Source organism: Parasteatoda tepidariorum, chromosome 8 (assembly GCF_043381705.1).
Source record: "Parasteatoda tepidariorum isolate YZ-2023 chromosome 8, CAS_Ptep_4.0, whole genome shotgun sequence".
NCBI lineage: Eukaryota > Metazoa > Arthropoda > Arachnida > Araneae > Theridiidae > Parasteatoda > Parasteatoda tepidariorum.
Window position 1 is genome coordinate 52,769,678 of NC_092211.1, and position 15,921 is coordinate 52,785,598.

Sequence of the window (15,921 nt, forward strand, 5' to 3'; positions counted from 1 at the left end):
GTTAAATTTTTGTTTTAATTTAGAGTTTTAAAACTCGCTTTATCATTAATTTTTATAGAATGCGACGATATTTTACAGAAGGCTTAAAATGTTGCGTCTGTCAGTAATGATTATATTTAGAGTTTAAATAATTAAGGAAAATGTAGCACGCAATTCCTCATTTATCTCTTAAATTTGGGTGGAAAACAAAACAAAGACGTCTTTTTTGCTGTTCCAACATTCTTTAAAGCGCATTGACGTAAAATCACATAAATGCTTTGTCCACATTTAAAAACCCACTGAAGATATGACGAGAATGGCAAAAGAAAATTTCAGAAAAAAACAGCGTATGGTTAAATGTGAACTCATGGATTCCACTATTTCTAACTAAATTCAGAAGAGTATAGACGCACTGATGAAAAATTCTGGTAAAATTACCGTACTGTATGGTAATTACATTTCTGATAAAAAAAAATTCTAGTTAATAAAACTGAAATACACGGTAATAACCATTCATTTGGTAATTTTTTTCTTTCATATGGTAACCGTTAAATGTTAATAAATAGTTATAGTTCCTATTACTTCCTATTATTAGTTCCTATTCCTTAATATAAAAATTACTGACCTTTTTGTTGTTCTATTAAACATAGAGCCAGAAACGGTGAATTTTATCTTGGTCTGGTAGTTATGTAAATCTAGCGGCTAATCTGCGGGGATAAAATCTGGTAAGAATCAAAGAGTGATTTTAAGTGTTTGTCAGTAATCGCGTGTTAACACAATGTTATGTATAGTGATATATGTTTAATATTGATTTTGGGTGAAGAAGAGCTTCTTGCCTTCAGGATAAAAAAAAATTAAATAAAAATATGTAAAGGAAAGCACAATCTAACCCAAAGAAGTTTCGATAGTACTGAGGCAGACATTGCTGTGTCCTGTCTATCCGCAAGAAGTTAAGAATATAGCCTCAAACTATCGGATGACTTTTTTGATTTTGAAAAAGGATTCCAATGTTTTTTGATGAAACTGAAAAAAGTCGGGTTTGTGTACAAAATATGTGATTATTTCATTTCGCTTTTTTAAAATATCTCCACTGGATCAAAAAAATAAAAAATAATATCTAATTACGGTCACTCATTTTTTTCCAGCTCTTTTGAACTTACTGTAAAAGAATGACCAAGTGCTTAAATTTCCAACATGGAAAACAAGTTAGTGTACGCAAGCGATGATATCCTAAAATACACCTTTTCACACAAGAAAATTACTAAATAAAATTTGATTTCTATATCAATGCAGTATGGAAGTAAGTAAAGTGTAACATTAAATCAGTGCTGTGTGGAAAGACTTACGTCTGTTTAAATGACATTAAGGAACAAAAAGAGGTGTCTATATAGCCAAGCATATAATGCAGAGATGTCATCTAATAGTTTGAGAATAATTTTATTATCTGTGACTTTTGTGAATAATTACGTATGTACCCAAATCTCTCACTTATTATGCTAATTTTCCTCTTAATATGGACAGGATTTGCGCTTTTAAGAAACTTAATCCTTATAATTCAGTTTTCCTTATATTCGGTTTTCCTTATATACTGAATCCTTATATTTCGGTATTCTGCTCTTAGTACATAAATTTTAAACTCTGTGTACACTCTAAGAAACGTAGTGCCCTAGATTAATTATGTTGGCCTGCGTACAGTCTAGGGTTTGAAAATTACCTGTCTGTTTTTATTTTCATTTAGTAAAATTTTTAACCATTTTTATCTTTTGTCGGTTTCATTTCCCTTCTATTCACCTCAATCGATTTATGATATGTTTTTAAGAAAAGGAGAAAAAAATCCGAAAGTATAATTTATCCCAAAGCAGTCGCAGCATATTTCATTAAGTTCTGTTAAAATAACAGTTTTGAGCCTTGGAGGCTCAGAAGATAGACCGTTCACCTTCCACTGAGGTAAACCGGGTTCGAAACCCAGCGATGGCTAATCGATATGAATTCCGCATCCGCCTTGCACCAACCACATTGTTGACGTAAAAATATCCTGAGTAGTAGACGGATCATGGGTCAAAGTTCTCTTGCTAACCGTGGGAGGATTTCAGGGTTTCCCTCTCTATATAACTCAAATGCTGGTTAGTTCCATCAATATGTTCTCCATGAATGCAAAATTTATCTCAATACTTGATCCATGACTTCCCTTGTCTTCTAGATTGGGTTTAAATCTATAAGACTACGAAGTTGAACATTAGTAGGCCTTAACCCAAAATTGGATCGGCTGTTCAATGACAGTTATAAAATAAAATAAAATCACAGTTTTAATAACCACCAACAATGTAAACATTTAGCTATATTTCAAACGCCATTTTAGAAAGTTAAACTTTTCTTTAATTTTTCCAATTTTAAAAAAATATCAAAAATTACATTTACATAATTTTATTGAGAGCCATAAATTTAAATTAGACTGGCTAATAATGGTCCAGTGTCCTCGTTGTTGGCCAGCATAATACTCTCGAATTCCGGATAGCATTGTATTGGTCTGTATATAACTCATAGAACTTTTTATATAGAACTGATCTAGATCCCCAACTCTGTAACAACATCTTCATTGGAGTCCCAAATAATCTCTTCTAAAAGAATTAAACATTCATTTTTCCACCCCAAAGTTAATTAATTCCAGTATGTAATCCAACAAGGCATCTCTGGTGAGTCTTTTCCGGCCTCTGGGAGGCCTATTTTTCCTTATTTGAGTGTTTGAAATCCGATGTTCCATTGATCTAGGCTTAGAGTACCAGATCGCCATTTTAACATGTCATCCACTGCAAGTGGAATCTATCGCAAACTTTGACTTTTCAAATTTATACTTTTTCCTTTTCAATTCTAATTTAATACATCTCTTTGCAATTGCCCATGCGATTACCTTACTAAATTCATATAATTTTTATTTCCCGGCGGTCTGGTACTTTTTCTATAGTTATCATTCTAAAATATGTCTTAACTTGGGTATAGGCTTTCGCTATGTTAAACATAGTCACTTCGTAAACGCTGACTTTGTACACTAAAATTAATATTTTTTCGTTAATATTTTTATCCAAATGTTTTAATATATATTTCTCCCAAATGTTCGCGAATGAGCGATATCTTTCTTTCAATTTTATTCCCACCCTGTGATTTTATATAAATTTTTAAAGTAATTTCACTTTCCCATTGTAGATGATGTTCTATTCTCCATAACAAAATCAAAACAAACCATATGAAGAAAAATACAGTTAAGTTCTTCTCATCACGCCTGACCAATCTTTTCTTAAATATTATTTTTTCTAATCGTTACTTTTCTTCATAGTTCAATGTTGACATATATCAATATCGAAGTCAGTGTTTACAATCTCATTTAATATTGTTTTTGGTTCCACATAGGTTCATTCAATGCTTTTTCTACTTATTTTACACATGTTAGGGCTTTATTATTTCTTATATATAATTTCATACATGTTTGTTATTAAAATGTTTATTTACAGTGTCTCCGTTTTTTTAATCTTTTCTACTTAGCTTAGAACAATGTTATCTTTAATTAATCCACATATCTTAGGGTTTTTTACCTTTATTTTGCTTAGCGTTACTTGCTTGATCTTTAATATTTGTTCATATGTAAGCTCTCCCTGTTCCAGTTTCCACATACGTTTGTAAAATATTAAGGTGCTTATATCCACATAGCTTAGGGCCTTTAATTATCTTAATCACTGTAGCTCTTTACTTATTGGTTACGTTAATTTATCTTTCCAACAGAACAATAGCTGGTCAAATCATATAGCTTGAATTTACTTGTGTTAACATAGCGACTGCCTATATTATCACTAGAAATTAAAATTTTTCTAATTGACTATCCCTGGCCAAGTGCCAGTCAATTTTAGACTATTTCATTTATAATGTATATTCATGCCATAATAATAAGGATTTGCATTTATTAGTTTAATCTTATAGTCATCTTATTTTCTGTATACTTTACACAACTCAAGCTCAAAATAAATTGGTATTTTCCCACACTGGTTGGGGTTAATTTTCTAAAGTACCACTGTATTGAATTTCTCTTTCTAGCATAAATTTCAGTACTTACAGTTTAGATTTTGTCTGATTGTCACCATCAGTTGCTCATAAACCTGCTTTTCATTCTTTTTACCCCACATACGTTGGGGTCATTTGTTAATTTCTCCTATACAATGCTTCCAGCTGTTACTTTCTATCACCAACACCTTCCACAACTCATCGCCAACTTTTAGACAAGTCTTGGTCTCCCACATAGGTTGAGGATCGTACAAAATTTTAACCTTATGTCTGTTTTATCACAGCAGATCAACTTCACATACAATTTTATGCCCATCATGAAAATTCCTTCAAAAAAAAAAATTCCCTCTTAGGTTGCGGACGCAGCAAAATTTTACATTTAAGTCTATTTTTACTGTGTTATGTTAGTTTTTCAGGACTTTAATTTTTTACCAATAAACTAATTACTTTTTCTTTTCCCACATAGGTTGGGGCAAATTTAATTTATTCTGTTTTTATAGACTTTCAACATTTTTTAAACCTATCCCGTGTTTTAGCTAACTATCTTCCGAAAATCAACACGATTTTTTCTCCTATATACGTTGAGGTTACTAACAAATATCAGTCTAATGGATTTGGATCTTCAAATCCATTATCATCACCACATTGTTCCTATCATTGGAATTGGAGGTTTTAATCATCAAAAATCTTTAAGATTACTTTTCCCTCAAAGGGTGGGGACACTTCAAATTTTCACTTCAATTACCGTTTTGAAATCGTTTTGAGGCTACCAAACAATTCCAACATCAACTATGATCTGTTTATAACAATTTCTTCTCCCACATAGGTTAGGGCACTTACAAGCTTTCTTATTTTTAGTTCGGATTGTTCTAATTAATATCCGCTGCTTGGAATTTAATTCAAACAATCTTTTCCTTTCAACTGATGGTGGCATCAGCAATCATTTGATAATTTATCATTTTCACGGGGCCTATTGGCGGCTCGGAAGAGACTCACAGTCGCCAATTTTTCTATTGTTAAAATTTTCCCTTACTACATTTTCTTTGTAACCTTTGAAGACTGTCGTATCCCACACGATGAATTCGAACAGTAGAATTATCATGACCGTGAGAAATACTCAGCAGCGCATACTCGATCACACCATGCCATCTCGAGGTAGATCTCGTAGTCGTCACAAACCGAAGGAAATTTGTCCCTTTTCATCATCGAAAAGAACCACTGATTCACCTATTAGACGCTCTGCCCGGATAAATCTTCCGGTCTCTAGAGAGCCTCCACAAACATCACCGCATAATTTATCGAACATATCGCATAGTCGTAGTTCCCTATCAAACACTGATTCTATAATCTCAACTTCCTTTTATGGTATAAACAGCATTAAAAATAGCTCAGTTGAACACAATCCTCCTGCTTCATCATCAAAAGTCCAAGCGGAAATCAACGCCTTCCCTGTATTGGCCTGTACTTGATTCCTCTTTTGAAATTGACAAGTATTTACTGATACTAGTGAAGCATCTTGATAGATATCTGAACGGTCGGGGTCAACACAATACAAAAGAATTTAACGAATGCAAAGAGGCTATTGCAGAAATTAAAAGACTCTCCAATCAATCAGACCGATTTGAAACTCAACAATCCAACCAACTAAAATTAATTGAAGACCAGATTAAAGATCTCACAATACAGATTAAGGATCTAAAAAACACCGATAAACAACCATCGTACAGTGAAGTAGTCAGTAACCCTCGTCCACCTGCTCCAATAATCATCAGAACAGACAAGAATAAGAATCCAGAAAATATCCTACAAATAATAAATACCTCAATAGTTAAACCAGTGGTCAAAAAAGTATTCAAAAATAGAAACCTCATTGAAATCAAATTCCATAACCAAAAGGATAAGGATAAATTGACATCATCCATTCAAAACAAAATTGATTTTCGAGATAAAGTTCAAAGACTTACATCACTCATAATTCTAAATGCTCCAGCTCAATTTGAAGGGGTAGATATAGCTACCATACTAAAGCAGAACAGCTACTCATCGAACGACGACAACGTTATAAAGTATCTTAAATCCATTCCACACAAAAAATGCACGGACAAAAAACACATCGTAGTAAATGTATCGCATAGACTAGCTACCCATCTTCTGAAAATGAAAAATATCTTCATTGGTCTTAACAAGTGTATCATCAGGAAACGCATAGTTCTCAGACGGTGCCAGTGGTTCCTGGATCACCATACGAACCAGTGCATGGCTGATTCTGCAACCTGTGCAAAATGCGGCGGAAATCATCACACCCATGAATGCAATTGCGATGAGTGCTATTGCATTAACTGTTGACACTCGAACACGTACAAAGGTACCAACTACAGCCCTGATCATTCAGCCTTCGTCTCAGACTGTCCGACATACCAACAAATACTCCATTCGCTAAGAATGAAATTCATCGACAGCTAGATACATTTACATTATAAATGTTTTCCTACAAAATTTTGATCTTCATGAAACCTTAAAAAACTTTTTTTTTTTAAAAAAAAAAAAAAAAAGAAAGCTTTTTTTCATAACTTTTTAGACTTTTGAAAAACTTTTAAATTTTCTTTTCTCTTTTTTTATTATTCTTCATAATTTGACTCAACGAAAATTTTAAAAAAGAAAAAATACGTTTCTTCTTAAATACACAAGTGGGCGACCTTTGTGCTAAAATACGAAGGTAGTAGAAGAAGATACTAAGGTAGACAACGTTAAAGAGCACAAAAATATTATTAAAAGCAGACAGCTGTTTCGGATGCTCAAAGGGCAACCTTCATCAGTGCAACAGAGATCTGTGGTGCATCAGTGCAGAGAGATACGTTTCTTCTTGTTAACAACTACATATGCTGTTTTTCATATCCATTTGCTGTTTGCTGTTCACGTATATGTACTGGTGTACTCACTATTGTTCTTGCTTCATTTGTTGTTTCATTTTTTTTATTTATTTATTTTTTTTAATTAACTAATGTAATACGCATTATTGTCATCTGCATAACGCAATTGTGCTTTGTATTTGTGGTGTAGTTATGAATTTTATAATTGTTTGCTTATGTGCTGTATATCGTGCGCGCTAGACTGTCGGCCAGACGTGGACTATACGGTTAAGGGTTTTGAAAACCTAGGTACGTGTCCACGTCTGGAAGAAGAAAAAAAAGAAACTTTTTATATATTTATTTGCTACTGCGGTTGTCTAATTATGCACATGAATTTTAACTTATACTCTCTTTAAATAATTTACTTTAATAAATCACTAAGTAGTTTTATTGGAGTGAATCAAAACTGTCGTCTGAACATCTTTTCTTCTGTCCAGCCATTTTCACCATCTTACAACAGATTAGTGACTGTCCACAAGAAAACGTTTATTCGGACATTTACCTTCATATAGCTGAAGCAGTATATAGGACCTTCGGTCCTACTTAGTGTCTTATTGATTTATTATTGATGTATTTTCCATGTCCATTACACGTCATCCAACCAACCAGCAAAATATTCATTTGCCATTATCTTAGAATAATCTTTTAATGATTTTTAATCCAATTTTGAAAACAATTCTGCAAAATGCCTCGTAATAAAATTTTATTTATTTACTTAAGGTTGCATTTAAAAATTGCTTATGTATTTGAAACAGGTTCTTTATTTTTGCAACAATAAACCATTTTTAATCAAAATTTAGGAATTACATGAATTATTTCTATATAAATATAATTCTTTTCGATTTAATTTCAACGGAAGCAAAATGTCTGCTTTTTAAACGTTTGAAAAATCTATTTATTAATTTAAGAATAATGAAAATTAAATCCCAACAGGCCTTGAAAGCTGGTCAAATAAAGCAGTTTTAAAAAATTATACCTTCTCATCTGTGGTTTCTGTGTTGACATAGAAATGATAATATTTTAAAGTTTGAGATAAAATTACCATCTGACACTAAAAAACATGGATTCTAGCAGTGGATAATAAATAAAACTAGCATTCTCGAAAAATCTTATGCAATTTAACTACTGAGGCTGAAAGCAACATAAACGTTAAAATATTTTTAATGACTACGTACTAGCAACTAATAAAACTCCATTAGGATGTCGCAGAAACACATTCACAGCATAAAATCGTGTTAACCTAAACGCGAAACCTTTAGTTGATGCTGTATATTTAAAAAGTAAACATTCAAGTATGTATGTTCATGTTCATTTATTCTCGTTGTTTTTTTCAATTTATTTCTGCTATATGATGAATTTTACTATAAATGGAGAACAGAAAAAAGTGTATATTTATAATTTATTGGAAAGCAAACTGTAAGCAATAAGCTTATTCTTATTTATTTTATTATTATTAGTTTAAAGTTTAAATGAAATACGCATTAAGAATAAAAACAAATAAGAAAAAAAAATAAAATAGTTAAGTAAAACAAAAAATTACTGAAGAGTCTCAGAAAAAAATGTACTTTGTCTTAAATAACACTCGGCATTCTTAAAGAAAATCATTCAATAATTTCATAGAAAGGAATCAAATAAAATGATCAGAAGGTTTAAAAAAGAAGGTAAAAATTTAGTATAAACTTTTTTAAAGGAAAACGGAAAGGAAACTCATTACCTTACTAGTAGTTAAGCTTATTATCACAGTGGGGAGCTATCCAATTGGGGACAAATATCTTTGCCATATTCCACTGCTTTGGAAAACAAATTGCATATTATTTTGTGTTAATTTTGTATACTATAGTGGCATCCGAATGAGGTACCAGCAAGTGACGCCACGCATAGGTTGTCGACTTTGCGTGATTTTTGACTACTGATCTTTGTTTATTCCTCGATATTTAAAATCCATGAAGATTCGACACTAACACGTGACGTTACTTGCAGGATTTCAGTTATATATAACATGAAAAATAGATTCAGTGTGTAAATAAACCGAGCCTAAAAGCTGCAACGTTAACACGCCATTTCATTTATATGCAATCAGCCGATTTCAGTAGTCTCCTTCTTCTCAAGTTTGCAAGTAACCAATTAAAGACCTTTAATCCTTCTCAGTGGCACAAGCCGCATCAACGGAGCCAAAATTAAGCAATACAGCTCAACAATGATAATGCAGCCCAATATTAACTTATAAATATTTAATTAAAATGCAGTTTATAAATTCCCGATTACTGAAAGATCTTTTTTTTTAAATTTGGAAACTACTTCACATTTATAGACTCAACAAGCAAGGATGTGGAATTTAAAAGAAACTAGTTAAAATTCACCTCAAGTAACGTGTGATTATTTTAAAAGTATTACTGAAGTCGTTTTACCTACTCAGGATAAATTTAGCAGCATGTATTAGATATACAAAGACTCAATCGAATTTTACCAAGGGATTTCCTACTACTTGCAATCTTATTATACATAATTTAACACATTAACAACACAAAGTTCCTTTCTTTAAAACCCAAATTTCATAAGCTTTATGAATTCTTCAGTAAGCAGATTATTAATGATATTATATTTCATAAAGCACTTATTAAAGATTAATCTTAAATATTTTGTTTAGAGTTACGCTGTTTGATAAAATTGAGTAGCGTGTTTTTATTTTTGAAATAAAATTCCCATTAAATAGAAATTTCGTATTTACTTTGTTGTTAAATAAAGGTGTGTTCATATAGTTGCTAAAGTAATTTGAGGAATAAATTGAATAGAAATTAAAGGTTAAATTTTTAACAGTTCATCTACGCAAACAAACTGCTATATACTTTTGTTTATTTGCGTTCTATAATTTATGCAAAATATATAAATCTTTAGAGCTATAATGCTTCAATGATGATTACTTATTTGTTCTAAGGAAAACAGAGTTTATTTCAATGAAACTGCAAGCATCAGAACCAACTGACATCAACAAATATTAGTTGTTCAATGATTTAGTTTTAATCCTGGTATGTTACCTTTATTTCTATATGATGTATGCTTTTAATTTCCTATCTTCATCTTCGTGTTCAATATATTTTTCGAGTTTATGTTAGAATAAATGATTTAATAATGATGTGTCTTCAAATTCAGAAATTTATAGTAGTATAGATGTTAACATTAAAGCATATATTTCGATTATTTCGTAGAATAACTTGATATTTCGCAAAAAAAAACTATATAAGTCAGTTAAAATATATAATGGATAAAAACTTTCATACTTCACCTAGTTATCCTATAAAATAACTAGTTATTCTATGAATTAACTAGTTTTTCTATGAAATAACTAATTATTCTACGCAATAACTTATGATAAATCATTAAAGTGAAATATAAACAATTTTAAAGTTATTTTATTAATTATTTGATCATAAATAGCTAAGCACTCTCTCGAAAAATACCTTTTATACTTATTGCTGATGATTAATTGATAAATAATAAGGAAAAATGGATATCATAATTTTATATAAATGTATACACAGTCGGTAATTTAATTTAAATATGTAAATTCAGTATTAAAAATACACAGTCTAAATTTTATGTCTGAAAACCACGAAATGAAACGTACACTTACGTCATTGCATAGCGGCTATACGCCGTTCAAAATTGACTAAAAGCAGCTAGAACCAGTTCAAAGAACTTGTCAAGTGCCGTTTTTCATGCTTTAGTGATCAAGCAATCGTTAATCTATAGAATACCTAGTTAAATCATAGAATTCAATAATTTTATATACGTTAACTGACTTGACTAATAACTTCATGAAATACCTAGTTATTCCATGAAATAATGTATAGCATAAGCGAGCTAAAATTGCGAGGCTGTACAAGACGAACTGTGAAAAAAGAAGACCGGGGTTTGCAAGTGAAACAAGCAAGAGATGAGGCAATGTAATTTAGGTTACATCAAAATTCAGAGAATAGAGATTAAGGCTGTTTTTCGAAGACTCCGTCGTAATAATGAAATGATGCCATTTTGAAAATAGTATGCTATTTTTATAATTGCTGTTACTCATGACTGTTACTCATCACTGCTTGGTCAAGTTAAGCCTATAAAAAACCAGCACTATCTGCTCTTATTTTGAAAATGGCGCAAAACGACAATATGGAGAAAAGCCACTGTTTTGGGAAAGGGGAAAGCATCTGTGGTGTAAATATGTAATATTTAGAAACTTTCTATAATGCTGCATTACCTGGTCTTATAAAAAATTTCAAAAACTGAGAATAATAGTAGTGATATAGATAATTTGTTACTTGCTGGAAAAATGTCCCTAAATTGGCGATTTTAAAAAAAGCGTAACAATTTTTAAACTATTTATGTTATTTGTCTGTTCTAAAGCCTATATAATATTTTTACGGCAGGATATTATACATATAATTTAAAATCTTAAATATTTTAAGCGTAAAACACTTAAGCTATGACTTTTTTTTCCTTGGCGACAGATCTTCGAAAAACAGCTGCTTTAAGTAGCAATTTTTCTTATCTCTCTCTTATTTTACTGCTTAAAAAAGATTGAGAATGTGTGTTGGAGTATTGGCGATCGCACGCAACACCATCTTCGCTTCACATTTTAAAACTAGTTTGACAAATTATTAACTGGGAAATTTGTAATCAAAAGTAACAAGTGAATTACTCTGCAGTCAACATAAATATAGCAGGAGAGATAAAATTCGTCACGTTGAAAGAGTCACTTTTATTAATAAAATAACGAACATTTTTTTAAACTTATTGTAATTGAAAAATTTCCTGCCAACATTCCAGAATTTTCTGCAAACAGTTACCATATAAACGGGGAAATTACCAAATGAGAGGATTAAATACTGTATATTTTCGTTTTATGAACCTGAATCATGATTTTGTTTTTATCAGAAATGTTATTACCATAAAGTAATTTTCCAAAACTTGGAATGTTCTAGAAATTAAATTACAGTAATTTTCCAGAATAAGATTATTTTCCAGAATTTGTTTCTTCGCGTACTAAAACATCATAGAAGAAATTCACATACGATTTTTATAGTAAAAAAATCCTTGAAAATATAGCAAACTTAGAGGTTTTGTTTTTACTTTTTAAAGATTCTGCGAAAGCAGAAAAAAATTACGCGCTATTTTTTCCATACAGGAAGATAAAAATAACAAAAATTAAATTGTTTTTCAACTGACAATAATCTATATTTTATTAATTTAAATTCATTTGCATTTATATGATGCAATACTATATATTGTTTTATTTTGAAGTAATGAAAAAAATTTTAAATTTCATGTATTACAAAAATCAACGTAAGCAATAAATAAGAAATAATATTTAATTAATTAACGGCTGTAATTAATTTAAATTCATTTATAATTATGATGCATTATTAAACAATGTTTTATTCTGAAATAATGAAAAAAATTTAAATAACAAATATTACAAAAATCAACGTAAGCAGTAAATGAGAAATAATATTTAAATAATTCAATGCTTTAATTAATTTAAATTCATTTGTAATTTATATTAAATCAATATTATACAATGTCTTATTATAAAAAAAATTATTTTTTTTAAATTTTAAATATTTCAAAAATTAATACTAACAATAAATAAGAAATAATATTTAATTAATTTAAGGCATCAAACAATCATTATTTTCTGAGCTAAGGCTAAATAACAACAAACCAGGAAACAAAGTAAAAGATTAATAATAACTAATGGCATACAGATGTTCTGATGCCGTTATAATTCATCACTGATAATGAAATTTACTGTTTTTCTGATGAAATTTACTGTAATATGATTGCTTATTTAATCGAAGAAACAATGAATCCCCTACATAATATTATACTTGTTTACTACGTCAAAAACTTTTTAAATAGATTTTAAATTGCAACTACCTTAAAAGTTTATTTTTGAATTATTTATAAGTTTATTTATGTAACCTTTTGACGTAACTGGGTCACCAGTGTACCTTTTATATATATTTTTTCTTACTATCTAATTGCATGCAAAAAATATTTTTTTTTTGTTTTTTAACAAATTGTACTAAAACAAGAAATTCAAAATATGTAGTTTGTTTATTTATTCATATTAAAAATTTATGACTTATTAATTCGTTTTTAAAATTAAATTAATTTCAAAGATGAATAACTTCTTGCATTAAATCTAAATAAAAGCACATAAATTTGAAAGATTATTGTTTGGAAGTGAGTAGTGTTTAGAATATTTTTCCTCTAACGCAGAAAAAGACACTGGTGTATCTTTCTGTATTTTATAAACATAGGTCATTAAAATGCTAAATATAATACTTTTCATTTATTTTGACATAAATTAATACAAAATAATGAAAAGAAAGTTATAAATTTGCTAAATGAAAATTCTGCGTCAAAGGGGAAAGTAAGTTAGACGATTTTTGAATTTCATGTAACTATTCGAAAACGAATTTGTTTTTTAATCAAAGTAACACTAAACCATTCATTCTTTTTATTTGCTTAAACAATTTAGAATTGAAAATTAAAATATTGAAAAACAACTTACCATAAAAGATCAATGACAGAAATAATAGGTAGGAATAACTTGAATTAATTAAATTCATCTTCCAAGCCTTTTTTTAATTTTTCAGTTTTACTTCAATCAAAAATATTATAAACAATGGAATACACCGTAAATATTTTTCTTTGCAAAATATTTTTTTAACTACGTAAGATTATAGGAATTTAAATATTTTTTTCTTTTACAAGTACTATAGTAATAAGAAATTTTTGTACAGTTATGTTAGCAAATTGTATCCATTTCATAAATTTAAATTAAAAATGACACATGTTCCTGCTTTTTGATTGGCATCATAAATAAGACATTTTTATTTGAGTGGTGAAGTTTTACCCCGAAACATCGAAACCTGGAGGAGAAAGTTAGTTTACCTTCTTTCAGATGCGATAGGAGAAATGCTATTAACTGTTTCGGAAGTTGAAATCGTTATTTTGAAAAAGCAGAGGGCGCTGGGAGTTGTAAGTATTTCTCAATTATCTGTCCACGAAGAAGTTCTGACTAAGAAGATAGAAAGAATATAATAAAAACAGGAAACACAGTTTTTTTCTTTTAAAAAAACTTATGAAGCTTTGAATCTTATTGAAATTTTAATTTTCGTTCAAGTTCACTGTATTTAAAATATTGTAACAAATTGAACCAGATTTTTGTGCTTCTTAAACACGACACTAAGCCTTAAGTTGAAAGGAAAAATGGTGCAATTTAATGCTATATTAAGCTTATTCCGAACTTGCATTATTTTCATGGTTCTGAGTGTCAATATCAGGATTCACCATTGAACTAATTTTCTGGAAAATGTAACCTCCTCGTTGTTTAAAAATTTACACATATTTTTACTGCGGAAAAACATGCAAAGTTATGCTTAACATTTGAACACTAGTGTGAGTTAACATTTAATATTTAAGGTAGAGTTTGTAGTTAATGCATTGAACTTAATTAATTGAAAATGTTTTTTTTTTAAGAAAAAAATGTTAAAATAGAAGCGACGCTTTTAAAGTTCGAGAAGATCAAAATTTTTGATTAACACAGATCAACTGAATAATTTATAAAACAATTAGCATTATATTTTGCTTAACATAACGTAATATTATAAAACAATTGACAAAATATATAAATAAATTAGCATATTTTGAAAGGTGCAGAAAATTTTGCTTTTGCAGAAATCTTAAAAATAATAAATATGCTTATTGAATTAGATTAAAGATAAATATTGAGACACATAATCTAAGTGGTTCATTTATCAATGTGAAATAAAGGATAAAAGCTGAAAATTCTTTAGCTTCATAATATTCCAATTCTTTATTTTCAAAATTGAAGTATTTTTTTACTTAAATTCATTTTAATAACTTTTTCTTATTGAAAGGATCTAATTACTTAGATTTGCTGCAAGATTTTTTTTATTTAATTTGAAATGATCGAAATACCTTTATTTGAAAACAAACTTATAAAAAATATTTTAAGATTAGTTTCAAATTCCATACACAGCTTATTGACTCAAAAACGTACCAATTTCAAAATTACTATTAAAATATTTTCAATTTCAGGTTAATTAGATATCTAACATGCAGCTTATTTTCCATAGTTTATAATTAATATAGATATAGTTAAGGAAGAACTAATTGATAAAAATGTATGCATATATATATATATATATACAGATAAATAGATATACATAATTATATATTATGCTGTAAATTTATATTATATATATTTTTAAAATGCAATCTTTCTTATAAAAATATTAGGGTTCGTACATGCTGGGAATATCGGGGGAAAACCTGATTTGAAAACCCTAATTTTACCCTAAATCTGGGAATTCTCAGAGAATTTGTCACTCTATCAAATTAGGGGATTTCACTCCTGTGTTTTCAATTGTAATTCAAGGATAAGAAAAAAATAATCAGGTTTTTTCTGGACCCATCTTCATTAGATGTGTTCTTGAGATTCTATTATTCTACAGCTTTTCTGGAGTGTTGTCAATTAGATGTCTGAGTTAAGGAACTTAAAATTTTTGTTTTGAAAGTATTTTTAATCCACTTTTGTTTCTCAATTTCCTTGATTTATTGTGACAAAATATTATTTTATAATTTTGGATAATACACTATTGTTACAAACAAAAAGTTTTTATCGTCTACTATGCTTATTCATTTTATATTTATTGGAGAAACAGCATTTTTTATTTGCATGATTTCTCAGAGCTGCGTTATCATTTGCAAGTGAAATTACATTTGCTTTTCTTAAATTTCATCTGCTTTTATTAAGAAATAAAGGCAGAATATTGTTTATACATAAGCATACTTTATTATTAAGAAGAGAAGAGCATTATTCAATTCCTACTATTATTTCACACTCTTCCTATATCTCCCTGTTCAAATTTTCAATCCTTAATCAAAATACTTTTTATTCATC

General features: G+C 29.2%; 1 protein-coding gene across 1 annotated transcript in view; it reads right to left on the reverse strand.

Annotated features, from left to right (window-relative positions):
* LOC107442911 (cell adhesion molecule Dscam1) overlaps nucleotides 1-13,918 on the reverse strand; it is a 152,774-nt gene extending 138,856 nt beyond the window's left edge. The window contains exon 1 of the mRNA XM_071184002.1: nucleotides 13,504-13,918. Within this exon, the coding sequence (XP_071040103.1) occupies nucleotides 13,504-13,561 (58 nt within the window). The 5' untranslated portion in view covers nucleotides 13,562-13,918. The remainder of the gene's footprint in view (nucleotides 1-13,503) is intronic.
* Between the last annotated feature and the right edge of the window lie 2,003 nt (nucleotides 13,919-15,921).